The sequence below is a fragment of the Papio anubis genome, chromosome 2 (genome assembly GCF_008728515.1).
Source record: "Papio anubis isolate 15944 chromosome 2, Panubis1.0, whole genome shotgun sequence".
Classification (NCBI taxonomy): Eukaryota; Metazoa; Chordata; class Mammalia; order Primates; family Cercopithecidae; genus Papio; species Papio anubis.
The window spans coordinates 186640300-186661732 of record NC_044977.1 but is presented as its reverse complement, the minus strand read 5'-3'; the positions used below and the strand labels follow the sequence as shown (position 1 = coordinate 186661732).

Below are 21433 nucleotides of genomic sequence, written 5' to 3'. Positions count from 1 at the left end.
GATACATACATAGAAAATACACAAACACATGCACACTCACATCTAATTTTGCACAGAACACCTAAATATTCATGCTGCAGTTTTTATAATACTATTTTGGTCAAGTATTTGACCAGATTTCTGTGAAGAATAAATGAAACATCTCATTATCTTTTCTGATCATGAGAAATTAAAATTCTAAACTAAGATGTGACTTCAAAAACACAGGCTTCCTGTCTCAGGATCAAATTCTGGGCATCCTATGTTGATAGTAAAGCAAAGTTACAGTTTTGAAATAATGACTAAGGAAACTTTAGCAACTGCAAGACCTGCTATTTAGAAAGCAATTCTTTTTCTTTTTGTAATATTTCTTCACTGATTATATTAATTTGAGAATCTAGTCATTCTGTCTGATAATCTAGGCCCCAATTTAGATGTCTGATTTTGGCATTTTTAAATGCCCTGTTGTTTCCCTGTATCAGATATTTCCAGACTGTTTTGTATTTTTCTTTTACTGTATCCCTTTTTTTTTTTTTTTTTTTTTGAGATGGGGTCTCATCACTCTGTCACCCAGGATGGAGTGCAGTGGCGTGATCTCAGCTCATTGCAACCTCTGCCTCCTGGGTTCAAGCAATTCTCCTGCCTCTGTCTCCTGAGTAGTTGGGACTAGAGGTGCATGCCACCATGCGTGGCTAATTTTTGTAATTTTGGTAGAGATGGGGTTTCACCATGCTGTCCAGGCCGGTCTCAGACTCCTGACCTCATGATCCGCCCGCCTTGGCCTCCCAAAGTGCTGGGATTTCAGGCATGAGCCTCCATCTTTATCCCATTTTTATAACTGAGTATCACAGATTTCAGGAACTAAAAATAAAATATCTTTATGGGCCTGATCAAGATCGAGGAATGTATTTCTGCTCCTAATTCACATTTTCATATAACTGTTGACATTTAAAATTGAGAAATTGAACTATCTCATTCAACAACTATCTAATTCAATGTATCTAGAATCCTGTTTCAAATGATCAGTCTATTTGGCTAAATTGTTACTTTTTGCCATTTTTGAGAAAAAGAATCAATACACTATCTGTGACAAAAATATATGTTGAACATTTACTTTCAGAAAAGCTTTTGTTTTTCTTTTAAATATCAGTAAGTCACCTATGACAAAAAGATTATGTTATCTCTAAGGCTTTTTCCATCTTTAAATTTCTGGGAGTCTACTACTAGCTTGTAACTTCAATTTTTTTTATTCACATATTTCATCTTGAACGTTTGTATGATTAAGGTTTTCTTCAATTCCCGGAGCATGTATTTTGAAATATAACAGTTACACTGAGGCACATTTTGTAATGCTTTGTCACAGGAAATGTGTATTTTAGGAACAGCATTGAACTTCCATTTCATGGAAAAGATCATCAAGAGGAAGTTACTATAAGCTCAGGTAACGTAGTTTTTCAACGCAGCTTCTCCTGTAAGATAAGCAATACTTCTAGACACTTGTCACATCAGCGAACGATATCAATATCCTTAGGTTATCACAAAGGATAAGGTCTCAAAGGTCTGTATTCTTATAAGTTTTTGTCAGATTTGGTTTGAATTGAGTTTACAGTATCAATAGAACTATTTTATTTTTGTGGTACTTTCCATTTAAAAAGTTCAAAGGTATTTCCCCCTCATTTGTTAGCTTAGCTGTTCTCAAATCCCTGGGAACTAGACAGATCAGACTAAATATACTGTAATTTTATAGACGGAAAAAATGAGACAGAGATATTCTAGATAACACAGTAGAGAGCTGAAATTCAGTTTTCCAGAAAGCTGAATAATGGTCTTTCATTAGCTTCTTAACTAAGAATGAAAACCTCTCCTCAGCAGAGAGTTGAGGCTATAAAAACCATACTGAGACATGCACTTAACATATACTGTCTCATCTGATCCTTATTCCAAACACATAAAGTTTGTAATGCTTTTACCTCCATTTTATAGATGAATGAACAAGGCCTAGAAAAGTAAAGTAACTGTCAACGTCATACCACTAGACAGTGCTAAAGCTGGAATTTGAATTAGGATCTACTTGTTTCAAAGTCCTTGCTTTATATTTCACCTGATACTGTATCTTCATTCTATATAGTAGCGCTGAACCTGTGCCATCCCTGGAGCCAGCCCGAGTGAAAAGCGTGATGTGCCTCTATCATTTAAAACAGGCTAATTCCTGCAATCAGTGGTAAACTGAAGATGCACACTTTTGAGGATGAGAAGTCAATTATTATTACTGAACTTGTCAACAGTATTTCTTTAAGAATGTCATGAAAGAAACTTTTCGTAGCTGTTTCAAAGCTATTAGGCCTCAAACATTTTAGAAATAAAGTGAATATTTTACATTCTAATATGTGTGTGAAGGTAATTCAGGGCATTGTCACACTACAAATGTCTATTAACATTAACCTGTTGTGTGTCTGGTTAGCTCTCTCTGATCAGCAACTCTGTGTCTAGACCCTTCAACACACATGCCTAAGACACATAGGACAATTTTAAACATAATAAACTATTGCTGAAAATAAAACCTGAATATGTTATAATGATTTCAAAACCATTTATTTGGAATCCAGAAGAAAACAAACATAAAAATAGATTTAGATTCCTGAAGAATAGGAAACATGTTTTAAAATATAAGAAATGAGTTAACAGTAAGTGGATTTCCACAATGAAGCAAACACTTGTATGACTAGAAGACAAACAATCCTAGTTGACCCGTTAGTTCCTCATTCTGAATTCAAAAGAGAGAAGTTAAATAGAAGAGCGATTTTTCAACCATGCTATGGTTGCTGTGGCAACCAACCACAACATATAGGTAAAGAACAACACAAGAAATGACTCTGGGATCTTTCAACTGAAATGAATCATGTGGGGAGGGGAAGGGTGCGGTGGAGGAATGTCATGATGAAGTAAGAACAAGTGTTTCCATTCAAGAAACCAACAATGTGTGAAGAACTGTGTGAAGGCACAAACATGGAAATGATACAACTCTAACTTACAGTTATTCATGGTCTAATGGAAGATTGCAACGAACACAATAAAAGACACTTAGGGGCAGAGGAGTGTGAAATAAAAACAAAACACTTAGGAAAAAGTTAATGAAGAAGAAAGATTTGGGCTGGTTCTTAAATGATAAGTAGAATATTAACATCTATTGAGGAAGAAGGTAGACATGGGAAGTACACACTTCAGGCACAGGAGAAAATGTGAAGAACTCACCTGCATTGTCTTAATTTTTTCCCTCGCTGTCATTACTTAAATAACAATATTATAATATTCTGTTTTCGTGCAGAGTTCCTCCTTTGGAAAATTCGCTTGTATGAGGGCCAGTGTGGGGTAATAAGTTCCGTATCTGCATGTTCAGAAACTTGCTCAATACTTGGTGCTCGGTAAATGCTCGATACATTAGTGTTTCCTGATCAAAGGTATGAATGAGAGAAGCCAAGACCCAAAAGGCATGGAGTTGAGGGCTCATAGAGTGTATAAGTGCTGATGAGTATTTGGAATATAAGACACTGGGTGGTGGGTTGTAGAATGGAAAGGGAAATTAGACGTAATGATACAAATAGTTTAACTGAGATACAAGGTTTGAAGTGTTAGTAGTATCTACTGAAGTTTTTGCATTCTAGATAAAGTTGGTATAAAACATATACTTTGCTATGAAGTCTTAGAAGAGTTGATAAACTAGTCTTTCCAATGAACAGAACTAAGTCATTCAATGATTGTACAACAAATATTTACAAAGTCCCTCCTATGGTCCAGGCACTGGGTTAGGAGCTGGGTATACAATTGCTAGAAAAGAACACAAATGGTGCTTATTCTATGGAATTTTACAGTGCAGGCTAATTCATTCAACTATGTAATCACTTTCTAAGTACAATATAATTGTCTCAGTTTTATGCTGTGTGCTTGCTATTCAAGGGAAAGAGAAAGAGAAAGGGAAAGGAAAAGAGTGGTCACTACTTAGAACAGAAAAAAGAGAAATACAATCACTAGAATAACAAAGACAAGATACGAATGAAGTGCTATCGAAGCAGAGTAGGTGATTTTTATGGCCTGAAGTGGCTTCAAGACTTCATAGCTATTTGAATTTGGCTTTGTCTTTAAATCATGAATCTCGAGTCCTTAGAGGCCCTAAACCTTATGTAAAATGTTATATGTATATGCATACATGTCCACATACAGAATTATATGTGTATGGCTCTGAAAGAAAACATGATACATACTCTCTCACACTAGAGGTTGAAAATCCAATCACTATATAGGAAGTATAGGGAAAGGAAAGAGATAGAGAACCAATCTAAGCTGTCAAATCAAATAGGAGCAGGCATTTAAAAAATAAGGCCTACTACACAGACCTTGAACTGACTTCTCAACAATATCTCTATGCCAACAAGAAGGCCAAGCCTGGCATGTTTTCAGAAATGTTCTTTCCTCATACCACCTAGTCTGGAAAAGCAAATATTTTTCTATTTTCCAAGAGATAGCTATAAAAAATGTTTGACCAATTCTGATTAATTTCATAATAAAAATGAAAAGTGGAGGTAATATATCAATTTTAATAATCAGTATGGGTACAAAGAAAACTAGCTTTGTGGAAAGTTACATCCAGAATGGTATCTATTCTGATAAATAGCAGGTGAGAGTATTTCAGCAGCTGTCGTAAATGCAATCTATAAACCATCCAATAAAATGGTTCCTTTGATCCTCGGTGAGAAGAGAAAATTGTCTATGCTTTTATAAGCATCTCTAAGAGATAAAGTTTTAAATATCAAACTATAATGAAGAGAATTAATACAGTAATATGAAAGTTAGGATGGCTTGCCAAAGACCCTAAATTAATCTCATTAGTAACAAAAGGATTGCATTACCTGTGTCTGTACTTCTATATGTTTGGAGGTTCCTATGTGAATAAACAGGCAGTCTCCCATTTATACACATAGTATATTTGAGAATTTGTTTTACAAGCCAGCTATTTGACATTCTGTAAATCACTTACAAACTGTGGTTTGCTTTCCAGACTAGTTACAAAACCTGGCTTATTCAACAAATATTTGCTGAACATCAGTTTAACTCACAGAAGTTAAACTAGAATACCTAATGTTGAATTAGAGAATTGTGAATTCTGGGTCCTAAATTAACTAAACTCTGCCATGCAGGGGGAAAAAAAAAAAGGAGAAAAAGAAGGCATGTGGAGGACAATCCAATCCTATCCCATTTCTTCAGCAATTCTGAAATGTAAACATTTGGTTTTCTGTTTCCGGTAACCTCAGTTTGTCTGAGATGCCTCTGATTTCTCAGGGCCCTCTATCCACAGGTCTCCCTATGTCCCACAGTCCAGTCCACACCCCAGTATGTGTTCAAAAATCACCCTGCCCTTCCAAAACGTCCTAAGCTCCAAAAGTAAAGTCTGGACCACCCTCCTTACATCAGTTCTAGAGAGTACAGTTTTTGTGATCACAAAGAACAGGCCTGCAATCCCAGACTCTCCCATTAGTAGCTGTGTTATTTTGAGTAAATTATATACGAAAATGTAAACGTGTGGTTTCCTGACATATTACAGAGGGTAGAATCTTAGCTCCTAGTTCTGTGGCCTTGGAAATATTTCTCAACTACGCTATACCTCGTTCCTCAACTATAACATGGGAAAACATGACAGCCTATTTCATAAGGGTGTTGACAGAATTAAGGAAGATCAAGCATTTGGAATAATACGTGTGTTCAGTAAATGTTAGGTGTTATTGTTTATCTCTCTGAATCGCCATTTTCTAATCTGTCAAAATACGGCATCTGCCTTGCAGAGCTGGTGCTACATATGAATATAAAGCACACAGCACACTGGATTGTGACCACTGAAATGTAACAAATATGAGTTTCCTCTTTCTTTCTTAAGATTAGCAGCTTTCATCTTTCAGAGAACAGGAAAGCAAATTTCCTGAAACTTATTATTATGGATCCATCTTTTAATCCTCATAGACTGATTTGCGTTACTAAAAGAGACCATCTTTACCACATCTCTTTTAGTAATGCAAATCAGTCTATGAGGATTAATAGATAGATCCATAGAAGTAGGAATCAACAGATGTAGGAACCTCTGTTGATAACAACTAAAAAAGAATTGCTGAAGAAGGGCCAAGACATCTGGGTAGATGCTTGGGGATAACTGTAAAAGGTACAAAATAGAAGGCAAAGTTAGCACTGCTGTACAGAGACAGGAGGATGCAGTGACCAAGAACCTTTGTTTTGTTTCCAAGATGGCAGAAGTGTTAGGATTAAAGGTGTCAGGTGATTACCCAAAGGTAGAGAAACAGGAAGCAATATGTTAGAAATTATTAGTAATCTTTTCTTAATCAAATAAGAGAAAACATGATCAGTGGTTGTCTTTTTTTTTTTTTTTTTGAAATGGAGTCTTCCTCCATTGCACAGGCTGGAGTGCAGTGGCATGATCTCGGCTCACTGCAACCTCTGCCTCCTGGGTTCAAGCTATTCTCCTGCCTCAGACTCCCAAGCAGCTGGGACTACAGGTGTGCACCACCACGCCCGGCTAGTTTATGTATTTTTAGTAGCAATGGGGTTTCACCATATTGGCCATGTTGTTTGTCTATTTTAGTCACCTGCACATGGTTGGATATTGGCCATGGTAATTGTTTTACAGCTGTGACTTTTTCTGTCTCCTTCTCAGAATTTATGTCTCCATTTACCCATGAATAGTATCTCCAGAGTATGGCATTAGCTCAGTTCTCTTCTCACTTTATTTAATCTTCTCAAGTGCTTCAACTATCACATGAATGCACCCAATTCTGTCTTTAGCTCTGATTTTTCTGCTAAGCTCCAGACTCATAATCATGTAACCACTACCTGCTAGTCACTGCCACCCACCAGCTAGATGTCTCAGAGATATCAGCAACTAACTTAACACGGCATTACCTAACCCATTACTTACTCCCGAAACCTGCTTCTCCTCTGTTACTTTATACTTTGGTTAATAGCACCATGCCATCCTTTCATGAAAACCAGAAATCTGGAAATCACTAGAGACTCAGAGTAAGACATTACATAGCTTTGCCCTCAAGAAATAGGCTGTCTTCTAGGATACATATCTCTCTCTCCTTAAAACCAACAATAATTTCTCCTTGTCACTCTTATGAAACTTAGAAGTTTACATTTTGATAAGAATAGAAATTCTTCGTATTTACAAACTTATTTTTATTAAATTATGAGGTTATTTGGGACTACACAGCTCTGGGCATATATTTTATTCATTATGGTGTTCCCTCCTCCCCCGCCCCGGCACGTTGCATTGATCACAGCTAATCTTCAGCTAGTATACAGGTGTTCCTCAACTTATGATGAAAGTTACATACCAGTAAACCTATCATAAGTCAAAAATGTGGTTAAGTCAAAAATACATTTAATGCTAGCAACACAGCAGATGGTCCCCAACTTATGATGGTTTTATTTATGATTTTTTGACTTTATGATAATGTGAAAGTGATAAAAATTCAGTAAAACCGTAGCCCCATCACAAATCATAAGAAGCTACTTGACATACCATGAGGTTTTATCCCAATAAACCCATGATCAAGTTGAAAAACCTTAAGTCAAACCATCGTAAATTTAGGACTATCTGTAGTCATGAATGAATGACTAAAAAAAGTAAAGAAGTGAAAAATAATATTGAAACAGGTATAAATAAACAGGAATACATGAGAGAGCTATAATTTCCAGCTGGAGGGAATAAGGAACAATTAATAAAGATGGTACAATTTAGTCTGTTCTAAAGGGAGAAGGATGTTCCGGGCAGAGGAAATGCATGAGGAAAAAAGAGAGGAGAAAATGGCAGGATGTGTATGGGAATTAAACTAATAAATCAAATAAGGTTCGAGATTAAAACCTTGACTGCAGGGTAAATAAACATATGTTTTTTAACTGGAAGGTATATTACACTTATTGATGTAAAACTGTTAATATTATTTTTAAACCATCTTTTAGGTTTTTTTACTATGAAAAATTACAATCAGAGAGAGAACAATGAGTTCCTGTATCTTTACTAGCCTCAACAAGTATTAATTGAGACTATGTCTTATTTCATGTACAGCTATTCACTGCAACCCAAGATTATTTTGAAGCAAATCACAGACATCATATAATTTTATTTCTAAACAATATTTGAGTATCTCCAAAAAATGACTCTTTCTGCAAGCATAACTACAGTACCATTATCATGTTTAAAAAGTAATAATTTATTAGTAACGTTAGTATTGCATGTTCAAAATTCCCTGATCTTTTCATAATTTGCTTTAGTTTTTTTCAAATGAAAAAGATCCAACTAAAATTGATTCATTGCAGTTGGTTGTTAAATCTCTTAAATCAGTCTCTGTATCTCTTTCTCTTCCTCACTCCTTTTCTACCTTCCTTCCCTGCCTCCCTCCATCCCTCTTAGTCATTTTATTGTAAAATAAAGCATATACAAAAAAAAAAAGCAAAACACATCTAAGAGTTAATGAGTTGTTATAAAGCAAAGGCCTTTGCTTCACTCAGGTCCAGGAACTTTGCCAGTCCCTCTTGAAGGCCTTCTCCATGGCTTCTCCATGGCCTCCTTTACTACCCTCCAAAGTAGTCACTACCTATACTTTTATAGTTAAATCACTTCCTTGTTTTTATTTATATACTTTTCACCTATATGTGCATGGTTAGATGCTACAGTGCTATCTACTTTTTAAATGTCTTATATGTTTCTTTTAATCTATACAGTCCCTCTTCATGACATTTCTTTTCTTACAATTTATCTTTTGAAAAACCCAGCACATCTGGCCCATAGAGTTTCACATAGTCTGGATTTTATTGATGATATATTCATGCTGCAGGTCAATGTATTTCTATGTTATTTATATATGTCCTGCAAAATGATAGTGGGATCCAAAGGCTTAACTGGACTCAGGTTTAATTAGTTGGTAATATGAATCAATACGCAATATTTTCTTCTTTTATCAGAAGAAACATGTCTGATGGTTTTTCGTCTTGTGATGTTAGCAGTCATTGATGCTTAGATGCCTACATTTATTAATCTATTGAGAGTTGCAAGGTGATGATAATTCTAATTGTATCATTAAAATTTCATTTATTATTAGAAACACTTTACAAAACGCGCCTCTCTACAATACTTCATTACCCAATGTTACATGTCCTCTAGGAAAACCAGAATGAATACTTGATTATTTGCCTTTACCAGTTTTTAAGATAATAAACTGATTTCCTTTCATCATCCAAATGTAACTCATTAAATTTTGTGAAATGTCATTATAAACTTATAAATTTAAACTGACTTCATAGGATTTAAACCATTAAAATTAGGTTCAAATTATTTTGGTTAAAATTGTTCATCTTTGGCCAACAGAAGACTCTTCAAGTTGACTCCCAAATTGTATCATTAGCAACTTAAGCAGAGACAGAATTTAAAATTTTCAGCTTTTGAAATTTATAACAAACTGTGTTTGTAGGATTTTTTTATTTCTCTCCGGAGTTCTGCCAACTTTTGCTGCATATTTTTGAAGCATTGTTATTAAGCACATGAGTTTTTGTTATTTTTATGTTTCCCTGATAAAGTGATCCTTTTATTATTATGAAATGTCATCTTTATCTCTGGTAATCCTGTCTACTTTATCTGATATTCTTACGGCCATTCTAATTTACTTATTGTATTTGTCATTTTTTTATTTTAATTTTTTCTCCCTTTCACCTTCTATTGATCTTAAGGCATTATCTATTGTCTTTTTTTTTTTTCTGTGATCTTTCTCTTAGATTAGCTTCATTTCTAAAATGATTTATTTTCTAAGTTTGTATGGAGTTACATAATATATATAATTTTTAGATGTTTCTAATTCTTATTATTCGTTCACATCTTGTATCATTTTAAAATGTCATTTAGCTCACTTAGGAAATAGTAGTTTTTTTCTAAATTTTAAAATATAAAAGGATTTTCTAACTTCAGCAAGCTATCTTTTCAAAACGATGGTGTCTTGGTCTTAAGATGTCCTGGCTTCGTTCTCCTGCTCCATTTTTAGCCAGTCCTTCTTTTTCCTTCCTATATATTGTCCTCATCCGGTTTACTTTTGATTCTACTCTCAGTAGCTTCTCCTCAATGTGGCAGGTCATATTTCAGAGTTGTGAGGAACTACAACTTCTTTCACCCCTTCAGAGCTTCTTGTTATAGGTCTCTTGCACGGTCCTCTATTAGAGAGCAAAACCTCTCCCAATTTTAGCTCCTGTTCTCAAGTTGGTTCATCACACTTTCCAGTGAGCACCTGTTGGCTCTTTTGGTGTTCTCCTGTTGTCAAGTCTGACAGACACCACATTACTTCCATCTGCTTCCTTCCGCACAAACACTGATCCCATATGGGCTTAGGCTGTTGGTGGCTTTATCAAAAGTGGTTCTTGTGGATAACCTGTCACTGAGTTATGCTGTAAATTCTGTCCATGGGGTTTTGGCTTTAGTGTATGTGGAGACCTGAAGCAATACGAAGGCTATGTTGCTGCTACAAGCGCTACCTTCCAACACTTTTATATTTTGACAAAACATTTTCCAAATCCCTCAGATGTGGAAGAGACCATAGATGGACAGTGCTCACAAACGAGGGCAAAGAAAAAAACACACAGAAATAATAAAATGCAGTACTGATTAATCAAGGAATTGAATTTCACCACATGAATTAACAGCTTATGACTTCACTAAGCAGGAACTAGAAGTGGGCGGCATTTCTTAAAATGCATTTCACATGAAGTTAACAGAAATAAGGTAGTTTTGGTATTCTAGTTAGAGTTATTTCAGAAATAGTGAGCTGAGACAAAGTACTGTGCACCACTTCCTTTAAAATGGTACAAAATGAGGACGTGGTGAAATATTTCCATGAAGTTATTATGGAATAAATCAGATAATCTGAAGAGAAATACCTTTGCTTATACATGTAACTCAGCAAATAAGTATTATCATTTTATAAGTTATTAGAGAGAATAAAATGTAGTCTAATTTTCCTTACCATATACCAAGTGATGGTCGGTTTGACACTGGAAGGAAAATATCCATCTACATTTGGACAAGTGATCCTCTGAATGCCATATTCTATATACAATTTATGCACTGGGAGTTTCATGGGGGAATTGAAACAGCTGTCTTTTTGAACAACTTCCAAGGGAAATGCAACTTTGCTGCAATATGTGGTGTTCCTGAAAAAAGAAACATACAATGAATGGGTAGTATTTGCATTCGATTTCATAGAGCATTCAAATGAACTAAGTGAAGCCATGCTACATACTGAGACATCATTTATATATGTAAGTTCACGTAAGAGATAAAATCATAGTGGAGGCATTTCCTATACCAATTGGCATCACAGAATTTTAAAAAAGCACAATTAATTAATTACTATTAATGTACCAAAGTATTTATACTTTCAGATGTGGTCCTAAATGTGTGTTTGTCAGTGTATATAAATAGTTACGTGTCACATGATGACATTTCAGTTAACGATGGATCACACATGTGATGGTGGTTTCATAAAATTATAATGGAGCTCAAGAATTTCTATTATTTATTGATGTAATTGTCATTGTAATGTCATAGGGCAACATATTATTCATGTTTTGGGTGATGCTGGTATAAACAAACCTATGCACTGTCAGACAAATAAAAGTGTATAGTAATGTCCTAGGCTTTCACATTCACTCACTACTCACTCACTCTCCCAGAGCAACTTCCAGTCCTACAAGCTGTATTCATGATAAGTGCCCTACACAGGTGTACTATTTCTTTCATCTTTTATATTATATTTTAACTGTGTCTTTTCTATATTTAGATAGCTTAAGTACACAAATCCTTATCAGTGTGTTATAATTGCCTATAGTATTCAGTACCACAACCTGCTATACAGGTTGGTAACCTAGGAGTAACAGACTATACCATATAGCCTAGGTGTGTAGTAGGCGCTCCCATCCAGGTTCATGTAACTACACTCTATGATGGTCACACAATGACTAAAGTTACCTAACAAAACATTTCTCAGAACATATCCCCTGTTCTGCTGTTCGACATAGCAAAATATAACTGTGCATATATGTAACACTAAAAACATTCTCAATAATACTCAGTGCTGGTAAGGCAGAGGCATGAATGGCGTATTTATGCAGAGTCAATAATGGTATAAGCAACTTTGGGAAAAACTATGCTTCCAGGATCATAAAAAAGCCTTTGTTTTTGCCCTAGTAATCCTATGTCTGGATATTTTGTCACATGATAGAATGATAGAAAAGGGGGAATAGAGACAGCACGTAGTTAAAAATGCCCATCCAGAGCCATATTAGCAAGAAAAACATTAAAATCAATAGAAAAAAATGTGACAAATGGAATATTATAAAGAAAACTGTGGTACAACCCTTCAAAGTTGTTGTGAGAACATATACAAAGAATCAGGCATGAAGGAAAAAAACCAAACACATAACAATTCCTTAGGATGACTGGGGAATTGCATTTGTGCTATAATGTTCATGTACATTGTTTTGTCTGCTTGGAGGGCTTACTTCTCCCACCCCCTTCATTTCACATACAGGCCTTCTCTGTTATCTTCTCCACCTCATATCTAAATTTGGTGTGTCGTTTATTGAGCACCTTGGACATTTCCTTGGTTAAATTTGTTATAGTTCAAAATTAGATGGTTATGTTATAGGTATGTGTCAATATCCTCTGTAAAATATAAGTCCCACAACACTATTTATGTTTTTTATTACATTAATTGCATCTAGTACAGTGTCTTAACTTTCAGTAACTGCTGAACAAATATTTGTTATTAAGTAAATGGAATGGATGTAAAACTTGTGTCTAAATATAGGTAAACATGAAAAATAACATAGAATAATAAATCAACTAATTTTTTAGGGTGATGGAATAAGGAGTCTATGTCTAGCCATTTTTGTGATTTTTGTATAAATAATACTTGTGAGGCATCACATCACACATATTTGGCTTATTGGGTACCAAAATGACTTATGAATAGAGACTAAATTTAGTGGAAAGGGTGGGGTATGCATTCTCAAAGATGGAGGGAGGGGTGTTAAAGATGACTTGTGACAATACTCAGAAGGGGGTAAGAGGGAGTGGTAGGCATGATCCATACCGACAAATAACAAAACATCTGCCCCTTGGAAGACAGACTCTATAGGTGGAAGTTATAGAAGGGAAATTTAAGTTTAAGGATCTATTTTCTGATTTTAAAAAATATGAAGAACAGTGATTGGACTGACTTTTTAGCTTCCAAAGTTGAACAGTATTGGGGCAAGAATATAAAGAAAATACTCAAAGATGAAACTAACTTTATTGCCCTATGGTTCTACATGCTTCAGTTTAAGGTCATTCTCAGCTTATACGTTTCCTCAGTAAAATAGGAAACATGGTAGTGCTCCCACCAGACAACTTCAATTCTAGATCTGCTTTAAGAACATGGAAGATAGAGAAGTAAACTGAAGAGGTGACAATCTGGAAGTTGATAAATAACACTAAAGGTATATGCAGGTCTTAACCGTCATGCAGCCCTACTCCTACAATGTAAAAGAAGATTAGACAAGTTTGTGGAAGAGCTACAGGCAAGTAGTAAGTAATTAAGGAAAAAGTAAAACTGATACTGAAACACTAAGATACACAGCGGAGACCATAGTTAAACAGAAAGCTCCCGAAGACTTCCTCCCACTGGAAAATGTTAACAGATGAACAGTTATCAAAGATAAAAAGGAGCTCAACAAGCATGTATGCCAACTCTCTTCCTATGTAGATGTAGATACCACAGCTCTCAGACATGGACAGGACTTGCCTAAGGTCACCAGCTAAGTAGTGGCAGAGTGGAAGTGATGGCCTAGTTTCTCTGTCTTCTCCTAATGCTCTTTCCACTATAATCTGCTTTAACTTCTACTACATTGTATTAGAACATAAATAATGAGAACATGAGTACTGCAGGATCCTTGGAAACCCATATACCAGTCTAAAGCCCACTCCAATAAGATTCAAGTTTCCAGTGAAAACTTCAGAAGGGCCTTCAGAGGTTACAGGGATTCTCCCTTACCTCCAACTCCCAAGAACACAGTGATCTAAAGGCTTTTCTGTGATAGAAAAGAGGTATTTTTTCACATAATCATAACATAGCTTACATTTACCAAAGTATAGTCATAGTTTTCCATCAGGGAGTGGAGACTCTCCATAAGAGAAAAAACATTTGTGATTATTTATTGTTATGGACTGAACTGTGTCACCCCACCCCAATTTACATGCTAAAGTCCTACCTCACAGTACATTAGAATGTGACTGTATTTGAAAACAGAAAATTTGAAGACATAATTGAGCTAAAATGAAGTCACAAGGATGGTCTCTAATCCCATACTATTAGCATCCTTATCAGAAGAAGAGATTAAGACACAAACACACAGAGGAAAGACCATGTAAAGACAAGGAGAGAAGATAGCCATTTACAAGACAAGGAGAGAGGCACCAAGAATGAAATCAACCCTGTCGACACCTTGATCTTGGATTTCTAGCCTCCAGAACTGTGAGAAGGTAATTTTGTTTGTTAAAGTCACCCAGTCTGTGGTATTTTGTCATTGCAGTCCTAGCAAAGCAACACATCTGTTAAACAGTAGGAAGTCGTTCAAAGAAAAAAAAAAAATTAACCTAGATGGGAGTTTAGAAAACAAGGCCATGCCTGGCACCTAAAAAGTGACCGTTGGTAAAAAGTAACCAAATAATTAACCCTGAAAAGGGCTATTCTATTCTGTCGAGAAGCCTCAGTTTTTTTTTTTCCCCCAAAAAACAACATTAATGCAAAAAAAAAAAAAAAAAAAGGAATACTGTAGAGTAAAATATAAAATTTACAAAACTTTCAAAGGAAAAAAGGTGGATTGGAAAGAAATTTTACTGTAATGATAAATTGTTTGGATTAAATCCTTAGATTGCCAGAGATAATGGTATTCTCTTGCTTCTCAGGAGAAATTTGGGAGAAGTTTAAAAAGCATTGTCATACATACATGTCATGGCTCCCAAAAGAACATTTGGGAGAATATTATGACAGAGAAAATTCTAAGGAGGGAATTGTAACTGAAAAGGCAAACCTGGGGCAAATGGGAGAGAGGACTCTCAGTTCACTCTAGGTCTTCTGATTTGGGGGTTAGATCTGCAGTGTCCAATAGAAATGATACTGTGAACCACATATGTAATTGTAGACATTTCGGTTGCCACACTAAAAAAGTAAAATAATATTTGGGAGGCATCGCATCACACATATTTGGGAGGCATTGTGCATCACACAATGCACCCTGAGTTTCTTTTCTGTGCTGGGTACTTTGAAAGATGCCAAGAATAACAGATACAAATGGGCTCTATTCCCTTCCCTGTTCAATGTCTGGATAAATGGATGTCTCCAGGTGAGGCATAAAGGCACGCAGGTCACGAGAAGGGATTAATAACAAGGCTCCACTTTTACACAACTTTGATATGTCTCAGGGTCTGGGAAGAAACTACCTCTGGAGAACATTCTAAGGGCCACAACCAATTTCTCTGCATACCTCCTTCAGCCCCCTTCAGCTAAGCTGCAGAGAATTACCTCACTAAACTCTATCTAAATGCTTCTGACTTCTCCCCAGCTTCCTAGCACATGGATCATCTGGACAAAAGCCCAGAAACTAAAGGGAAAAGAGAAAGTCACTGCCAAGAATCAAGCTACCTTAACATGCAGGTATAGTTGCCAGTGTCATTGAGGAGAGTGGGCCGGAACCACAGCACATCTTTCTCCTTACTAATGCGGTTCTCAGGGAGGCGGAAGTTAATCGGCTCCTCAAGGTCCCGGTCCTGCCTAGTCCAATACCAGATCAGAGTAAGGCCAGCTGAATGGGCTGTGCTGTAGTTAAATTTCAAGAAGTGTTCAAAGAGCGGACACTTGATGCGAGCTGGCTCATCTTCAAACACTTGGATTTGCCTCATGGTATCTAGTCCCCAGTCATCGCAGCGTTCTGGAATAATCAAAAAGAAAGAAAGGGCAGATGAGTCATTTTACAATAAAGGCCTCGAAAGAACACACCTTCTCCGCAGGGCACCCCGTCTTTTCCAGAACCTCTTTCTCTGGTCATCTTCCAGCCTCCCTCTAATAACTGCATACAGTAGGCACCTTTGGTGTGAAGAAATTGCTGTTCCCCATTGTTTTTTATTCTCTGAGTATCTCTTGGATAATGATTTGATCTGATAGCTTGACCCTGTTAAGCCCTGCAAGGTATGGGAGAAAGTTTCACCTAAAAAAGACATCATGTGTTTTTTCACTTTGTGGAACAGAGAATGGTTTAAGGAGGAAATTGTAACTGAAAAGATAACCCTTGGGCAAATGGGAGAAAGGACTCCCAGTTTGCTCTAGGTCTTCTGATTTTTGGGCTAGGTCTGCACTGTCCAGTAGAAATCAGAATGCAACACCCATATGTAATTTTAGACATTTCAGTTGCCACACTAGAAAAGTAAAACAAAACAAATGAAATTAATTTTAATATTTTGTTAAACCCAATATATCCAAAATATCAAAAAATGAGCTATTTTACATGTATATTCTTTTTCTGTGGTACGTCTTCATAATTCAACGGATTTTACACTGACATCTCAATCTGGGCCAGCCACATATGTCTTACTCTACTTTACTGGACAGCAGGACAGCAGACCTCAAGATATCAAGAGATCTCTGTAATACCTATTGGTGGAATACTCATTCAGGACTAAAGGTGCTACAGTTCCAATGACAGAGTCAAATAAAAAAGCAGCTTAGTTCTGCAAGGTCACTCAGTTCTTTAAATTCCTTCTGAGCTGTATACCCATTTTATATTTTTATCATCAAACATTATTTTTAACGATCACTTGAAAACTCTGGAATACAGAGTCTACAAAAACAGCCCTAGTTTTCTCTTTCCCCTGTATCCACATCCTCTGCAATTTGAAACTGTGAATTTTCCAATCAAGAGTCTATCTTACCACCCCTCGAATCTGCACTGTCCTTGTGAGTAATGGCTTGTATAATTTATCCTTTATAATGAAAAATAATCACTCATCTACTCAGGAAAAAAAAAAAAAAAAAGATTTAAAGAATTTTTTTCTTTAAGAAAATAAGAAAATATTTAGTTTCTTAAGAGTGATATCTGAATGGAGGGCTCTAGAAGTCACCAGATGAAAGGTGAATAGAGGTCGGGGTGATGGAGTCCTGTGGGCCACAAAACCATCACCTTAAAGTAGTTTTTTCCTCATGTCCCTAACATATGCACATACACACATTTATGTATATATATTTTTTAACTCTGTAATCTTCCTGACATTTCCATTGACATCTAAAACTTTTCATGCTAAGTATAATTGGAAAGGATGTATGTAGTGTCATAAGTAATGCCATTTTGAAAGAAAAGAGTTACATCATTCTTTTAATTACATCCAATGGAATAGTGATTTGTCATACACCAATATCCAACCTAAAAACAGGTTAAAAAGCTTTCTTTTAATCATTATAAATTCCATAGTTTCTTTTTGCTTGAACTTAACATTAATTCCACTATCTCCACGTGTAAATTTACTTTAATGGAATATATTCTTATGTTTGATAGTTTATTTTTTATTTTTCATCATTTTATTCTTTTGTGTAATATGTAAAGTGCTAAATGTTAAAAGATTTTTTGAAATGTCTTATACATTTAAATAATATGTTTCATTTTATAAGTAAGTATTGATTATAAAATGTAAAGGTTGTATTGGAAATCATTTCTCAGTAATATAGAAGGGCTATTTTTGAATGGGCGTTTTTGGGTACTAGTTAAAAACTGTTTGCTTACATGTAAGAACCGGGAAAATTTGTTTATAGTAAGGGACTAAAGGAGCTTAGTTCTACAAGGTCACTCAATTCTTGAAATTCTTTCTGAGCTGTATACCCATTTTATATTTTTATCATCGAACATTATTTTTAATGATCACTTGAAAACTCTGGAATACAGAGTCTGCAAAAACAGTGCTAGTTTTCCCTTCCCCCTGTATCCACATCCTCTGCAATTTGAAACTGTGAGTTTTCCAATCAAGATTCTATCTTACCACCCCTCGAATCTGGGCTGTCCTTGTGAGTTATACTGGCAAACAAAATGCAGCAAAAGTGATTGTGTGGTGTGTGACAATCTAAGTCTAAGACTTAAAAGGTTTTGCTTTTTCTCTTGGAACTTTTTTGTCACCATGAGAACAAGTCCAGGAAAGCATATTAATAAATAAGAGACCACACAGAGGACAGCTGAGACACCCCCGCTGGCAGCTGGCCCACCTCCAGAAGCATGGCTATCTGGCTTTCCACAGCTGACCAGAGGGACAAGAGTAAGCCCGGCCTAGATGAGCTGAGCCATACCAGATACAGACTCAGAAGCAAAAACACAAGTGAAATAAATAAAATGAAGTTTGGTCATTGAAATGTGTGCTCCTTTTCTGTAGCAGTGGATAACTGGCAAAACAACTCACTTGCCATTATTCTAATACTGATAAAAGCAAAGAATCCGAAGCTTTCTGACTTGCAAAAGGATTTGTCATGTAAGCAATAAAGCTCTGGGAAATTTAACAAACTAGTTTTTTCAAGACTCAACAAATGACTCTTTGTTGCTATGTTTTTACTTAGAAGCCACTTTTAAAATTCAACATACAGAGAAATAATTGGAAAAATCACAGTGTTGTTCACATCAGTGCACAATTGTAATACAATGTATTTTATAAAGTATCACATTCTTTGAACATATTTGCAAAGTTGCAGAGTTTGCTTATTCAGCTTGTATAAAAGTAAAACCAAAGTTTTAGCTGGGTGTGGTGGCTCATGCCTGTAATCCCAACACTTTAGGAGGCCGAGGCGGGTGGATCACCTGAGGTCAGGAGTTCGAGACCAGCCTGGCCAACATGGCGAAACCCCATCTCTACTAAAAATACAAAAATTAGCCAGGCGTGCTGGCAGGCGCCTGTAATCCCAGCTACTCGGAAATATGAGGCAGAAGACTTGCTTGAACCTGGCAGGCAGAGGTTGCAGTCAGCCGAGATCATGCCACTGCACTCCAGCCTGGGCAAGAGAGCAAGACTCAAAAAAAAAAAAAAAAAAAAAAAAAAACAAAAGAAAATTAAAATAATGTTTAATACATAATCCCAAGTAACTGCAAGAGCAGGAGAAAAGACAATGGTAATGCCAACATGGACAAGTGGTAACAGGCTTAGCACACCTAAAAAGACAAATCCTAAACCAGCAGCAGAGAACTGAAGAACAAACCAATCTGTAGTTCAGGATGCTGAAAAGACCCAGGAATTATCAGCACCAAGATAAAGAGTCATTAGTGCTGTTTACCCACCATTTATGGGTTCTCCTCTCGGTATATTATAAGATTGTACATTTCTACACCTCTGAAGTAAGGAGCGGCCATGTGATTTACTTTGACCAAGAAGATGTAGTCAGTGCTACTTGTGGTGGATGTTTTAAGAGGTGGGATATATTTTACAAACTTCCCTTTTCTTCTGCCTTGGCAAACATGAAAGCCCAGAGACAGAGGCTCCCTTAGCTTGGGTCCCTTGATGGATGGCATATCACACAACTTTGTTCTTTTAAGGCAGAGATAATTTGGATTTGCTTATTACCAATATCACTAATCTATCCTGGCACATGCAGTCAGGTATCTCAAAACCGAGGATATGGGAAGAATGGTAAAATAAACAAGACAGAATGACAGCTATATAAAAAAGTTACATGCTTTGTTCCAAGCCCACTCTTCCAGTACTGAACAATCTCTTCACTCAGCTCCAAGGATGAGGGCAGTCAGACATTTACTCTCCACAGAAGAGAATGAAAGAATCTTCTGTGGAAAATCTGGCCAGTTTAAGAAGAAAGATATGACAATCTTACTATCAGAAGCTCTTTAGAAAATTGTGCAGCCACATCATCCAACAGAAAAGCACAAGTTGAATGAGCATCATGGCTTCACACTCACATTTAGAATTTCCAATCAGCTTCTTAATCACTTCTTCTTAAATCTGAGCAGATAATCTGAGAAAAACCTGTACCACAAAATGTAATGTCAGAAAAAAGAAGTAAAAAGAACTTGGAGAAAATCAAATTATTCAAGGAAAAGTAAACATTTAAAAAATACTGTCAACATTCTCAGAGCAGTAAGGAATCTGTTTCATCCATGAAGCAGGAACAAATGCTATAACAAAGCAATATTCGGAGAAAAAAAGCCCACTAAAACAAACAAAAAAAAACTTTAATAGATTTTTTCAGATGTTAAATTTAAAGATTTCCTAAAAAGCAGAGTAGAAAGAAAAAGAAATAGAAAATAGATAAGAAAGTCAGAAGCACAGTCCAGGAATCTCAATCTCTCAGTAAGAGGAGCCTCTGCACCCCACCTATCAAAAAACAAAACAAACAAACAAACAAAAAACCAAAATACAAAGAAAATTCTCAATTAAATAATTCACAGAAAAAAAACACAAAATCTGAGAACTGAACTATACAACCTTCTAAGGACCTATCAATTGCCCCAGTACAATGGATAGAAATAAACTTACACCACATAAATATTTCACAACAATTGCAGAGAAAGAGAGGATTCTGCAAACTGCCAGGGAGTAAGAAAGGAAAGGAAAAAAAAAAAAAAAGTCACTTTACAAAATATTAGGAATGAGAATGGTTTGGGAACTCCCAAACACAAGACTGGAAACTAGAAGATAATGAAGCAATGCATCTGAAGGAAAATTATTTCCAATCTAGAACCTAAACATAACAAAAAAATCAAGTGTGAAGGTGACAAATGTAGACACACAACGACTCCACAATTTATTTACCATGTCCTCCTTATCAGGGAGCTACGGAGAATTTGCGCTACAAAAATGAGAGAATAAAACATTAATAGAGAAAACCTAGGATTGGGAATAGGGATTCTAATTCAAGAGAGAAAAGGGATCCTTAGAATGACAGTGAACGAGACCCAAGGATAAAAGCTATGCACCAGGGCTTGGTAATGAACCAGTATAGGTAGTAGGGATTGGAAACCTCCAATAAGGGAAAAAATAATCACAACTGACAGATTATCTGAGGACATTAACAGTGTGAAAAATGTGAAAAATTATGCTGAAAGGCAATTGAAAGCTATAGAAATGGTTACAAAAACATACAAATTAAAATAAGCATATGAAAAGCAATGCAGTTAATAACTTCAAAAACTAAGAAAGGTAATAGAATTATAGTCCATAAATATGTGAAAACATATTAATGAAATGATTATTGATTTGACCAAATATGAAATATAGAGATGAATGGGTAGAAGGGATAGCAGTTTCAGTGAGATTATCCTCATTTACTATAAT

The 21433-nt window shown here is 35.9% G+C and overlaps 1 protein-coding gene across 11 annotated transcripts in view; it reads right to left on the bottom strand.

The window, feature by feature from the left end:
- Positions 1 to 21433, bottom strand: part of IL1RAP (interleukin 1 receptor accessory protein) — a 147597-nt gene that overhangs the window by 40104 nt on the left and 86060 nt on the right. For 10 of the 11 annotated variants that reach the window (XR_004182356.1, XM_031663869.1, XM_031663875.1 and 7 more), the window contains 2 exons: positions 15768 to 16053; positions 11049 to 11235 (listed from right to left, as the gene is read on the bottom strand). Coding sequence is in view for 10 of the 11 variants with exons in the window: in XM_031663869.1 (XP_031519729.1) it covers positions 11049 to 11235; positions 15768 to 16053 (473 nt within the window). In the remaining variant the exon portion in view is untranslated. Of the gene's footprint in view, positions 1 to 11048; positions 11236 to 15767; positions 16054 to 20058; positions 20126 to 21433 lie in introns of those variants that run through there. The other variant, XM_031663873.1, reaches the window with a different exon arrangement.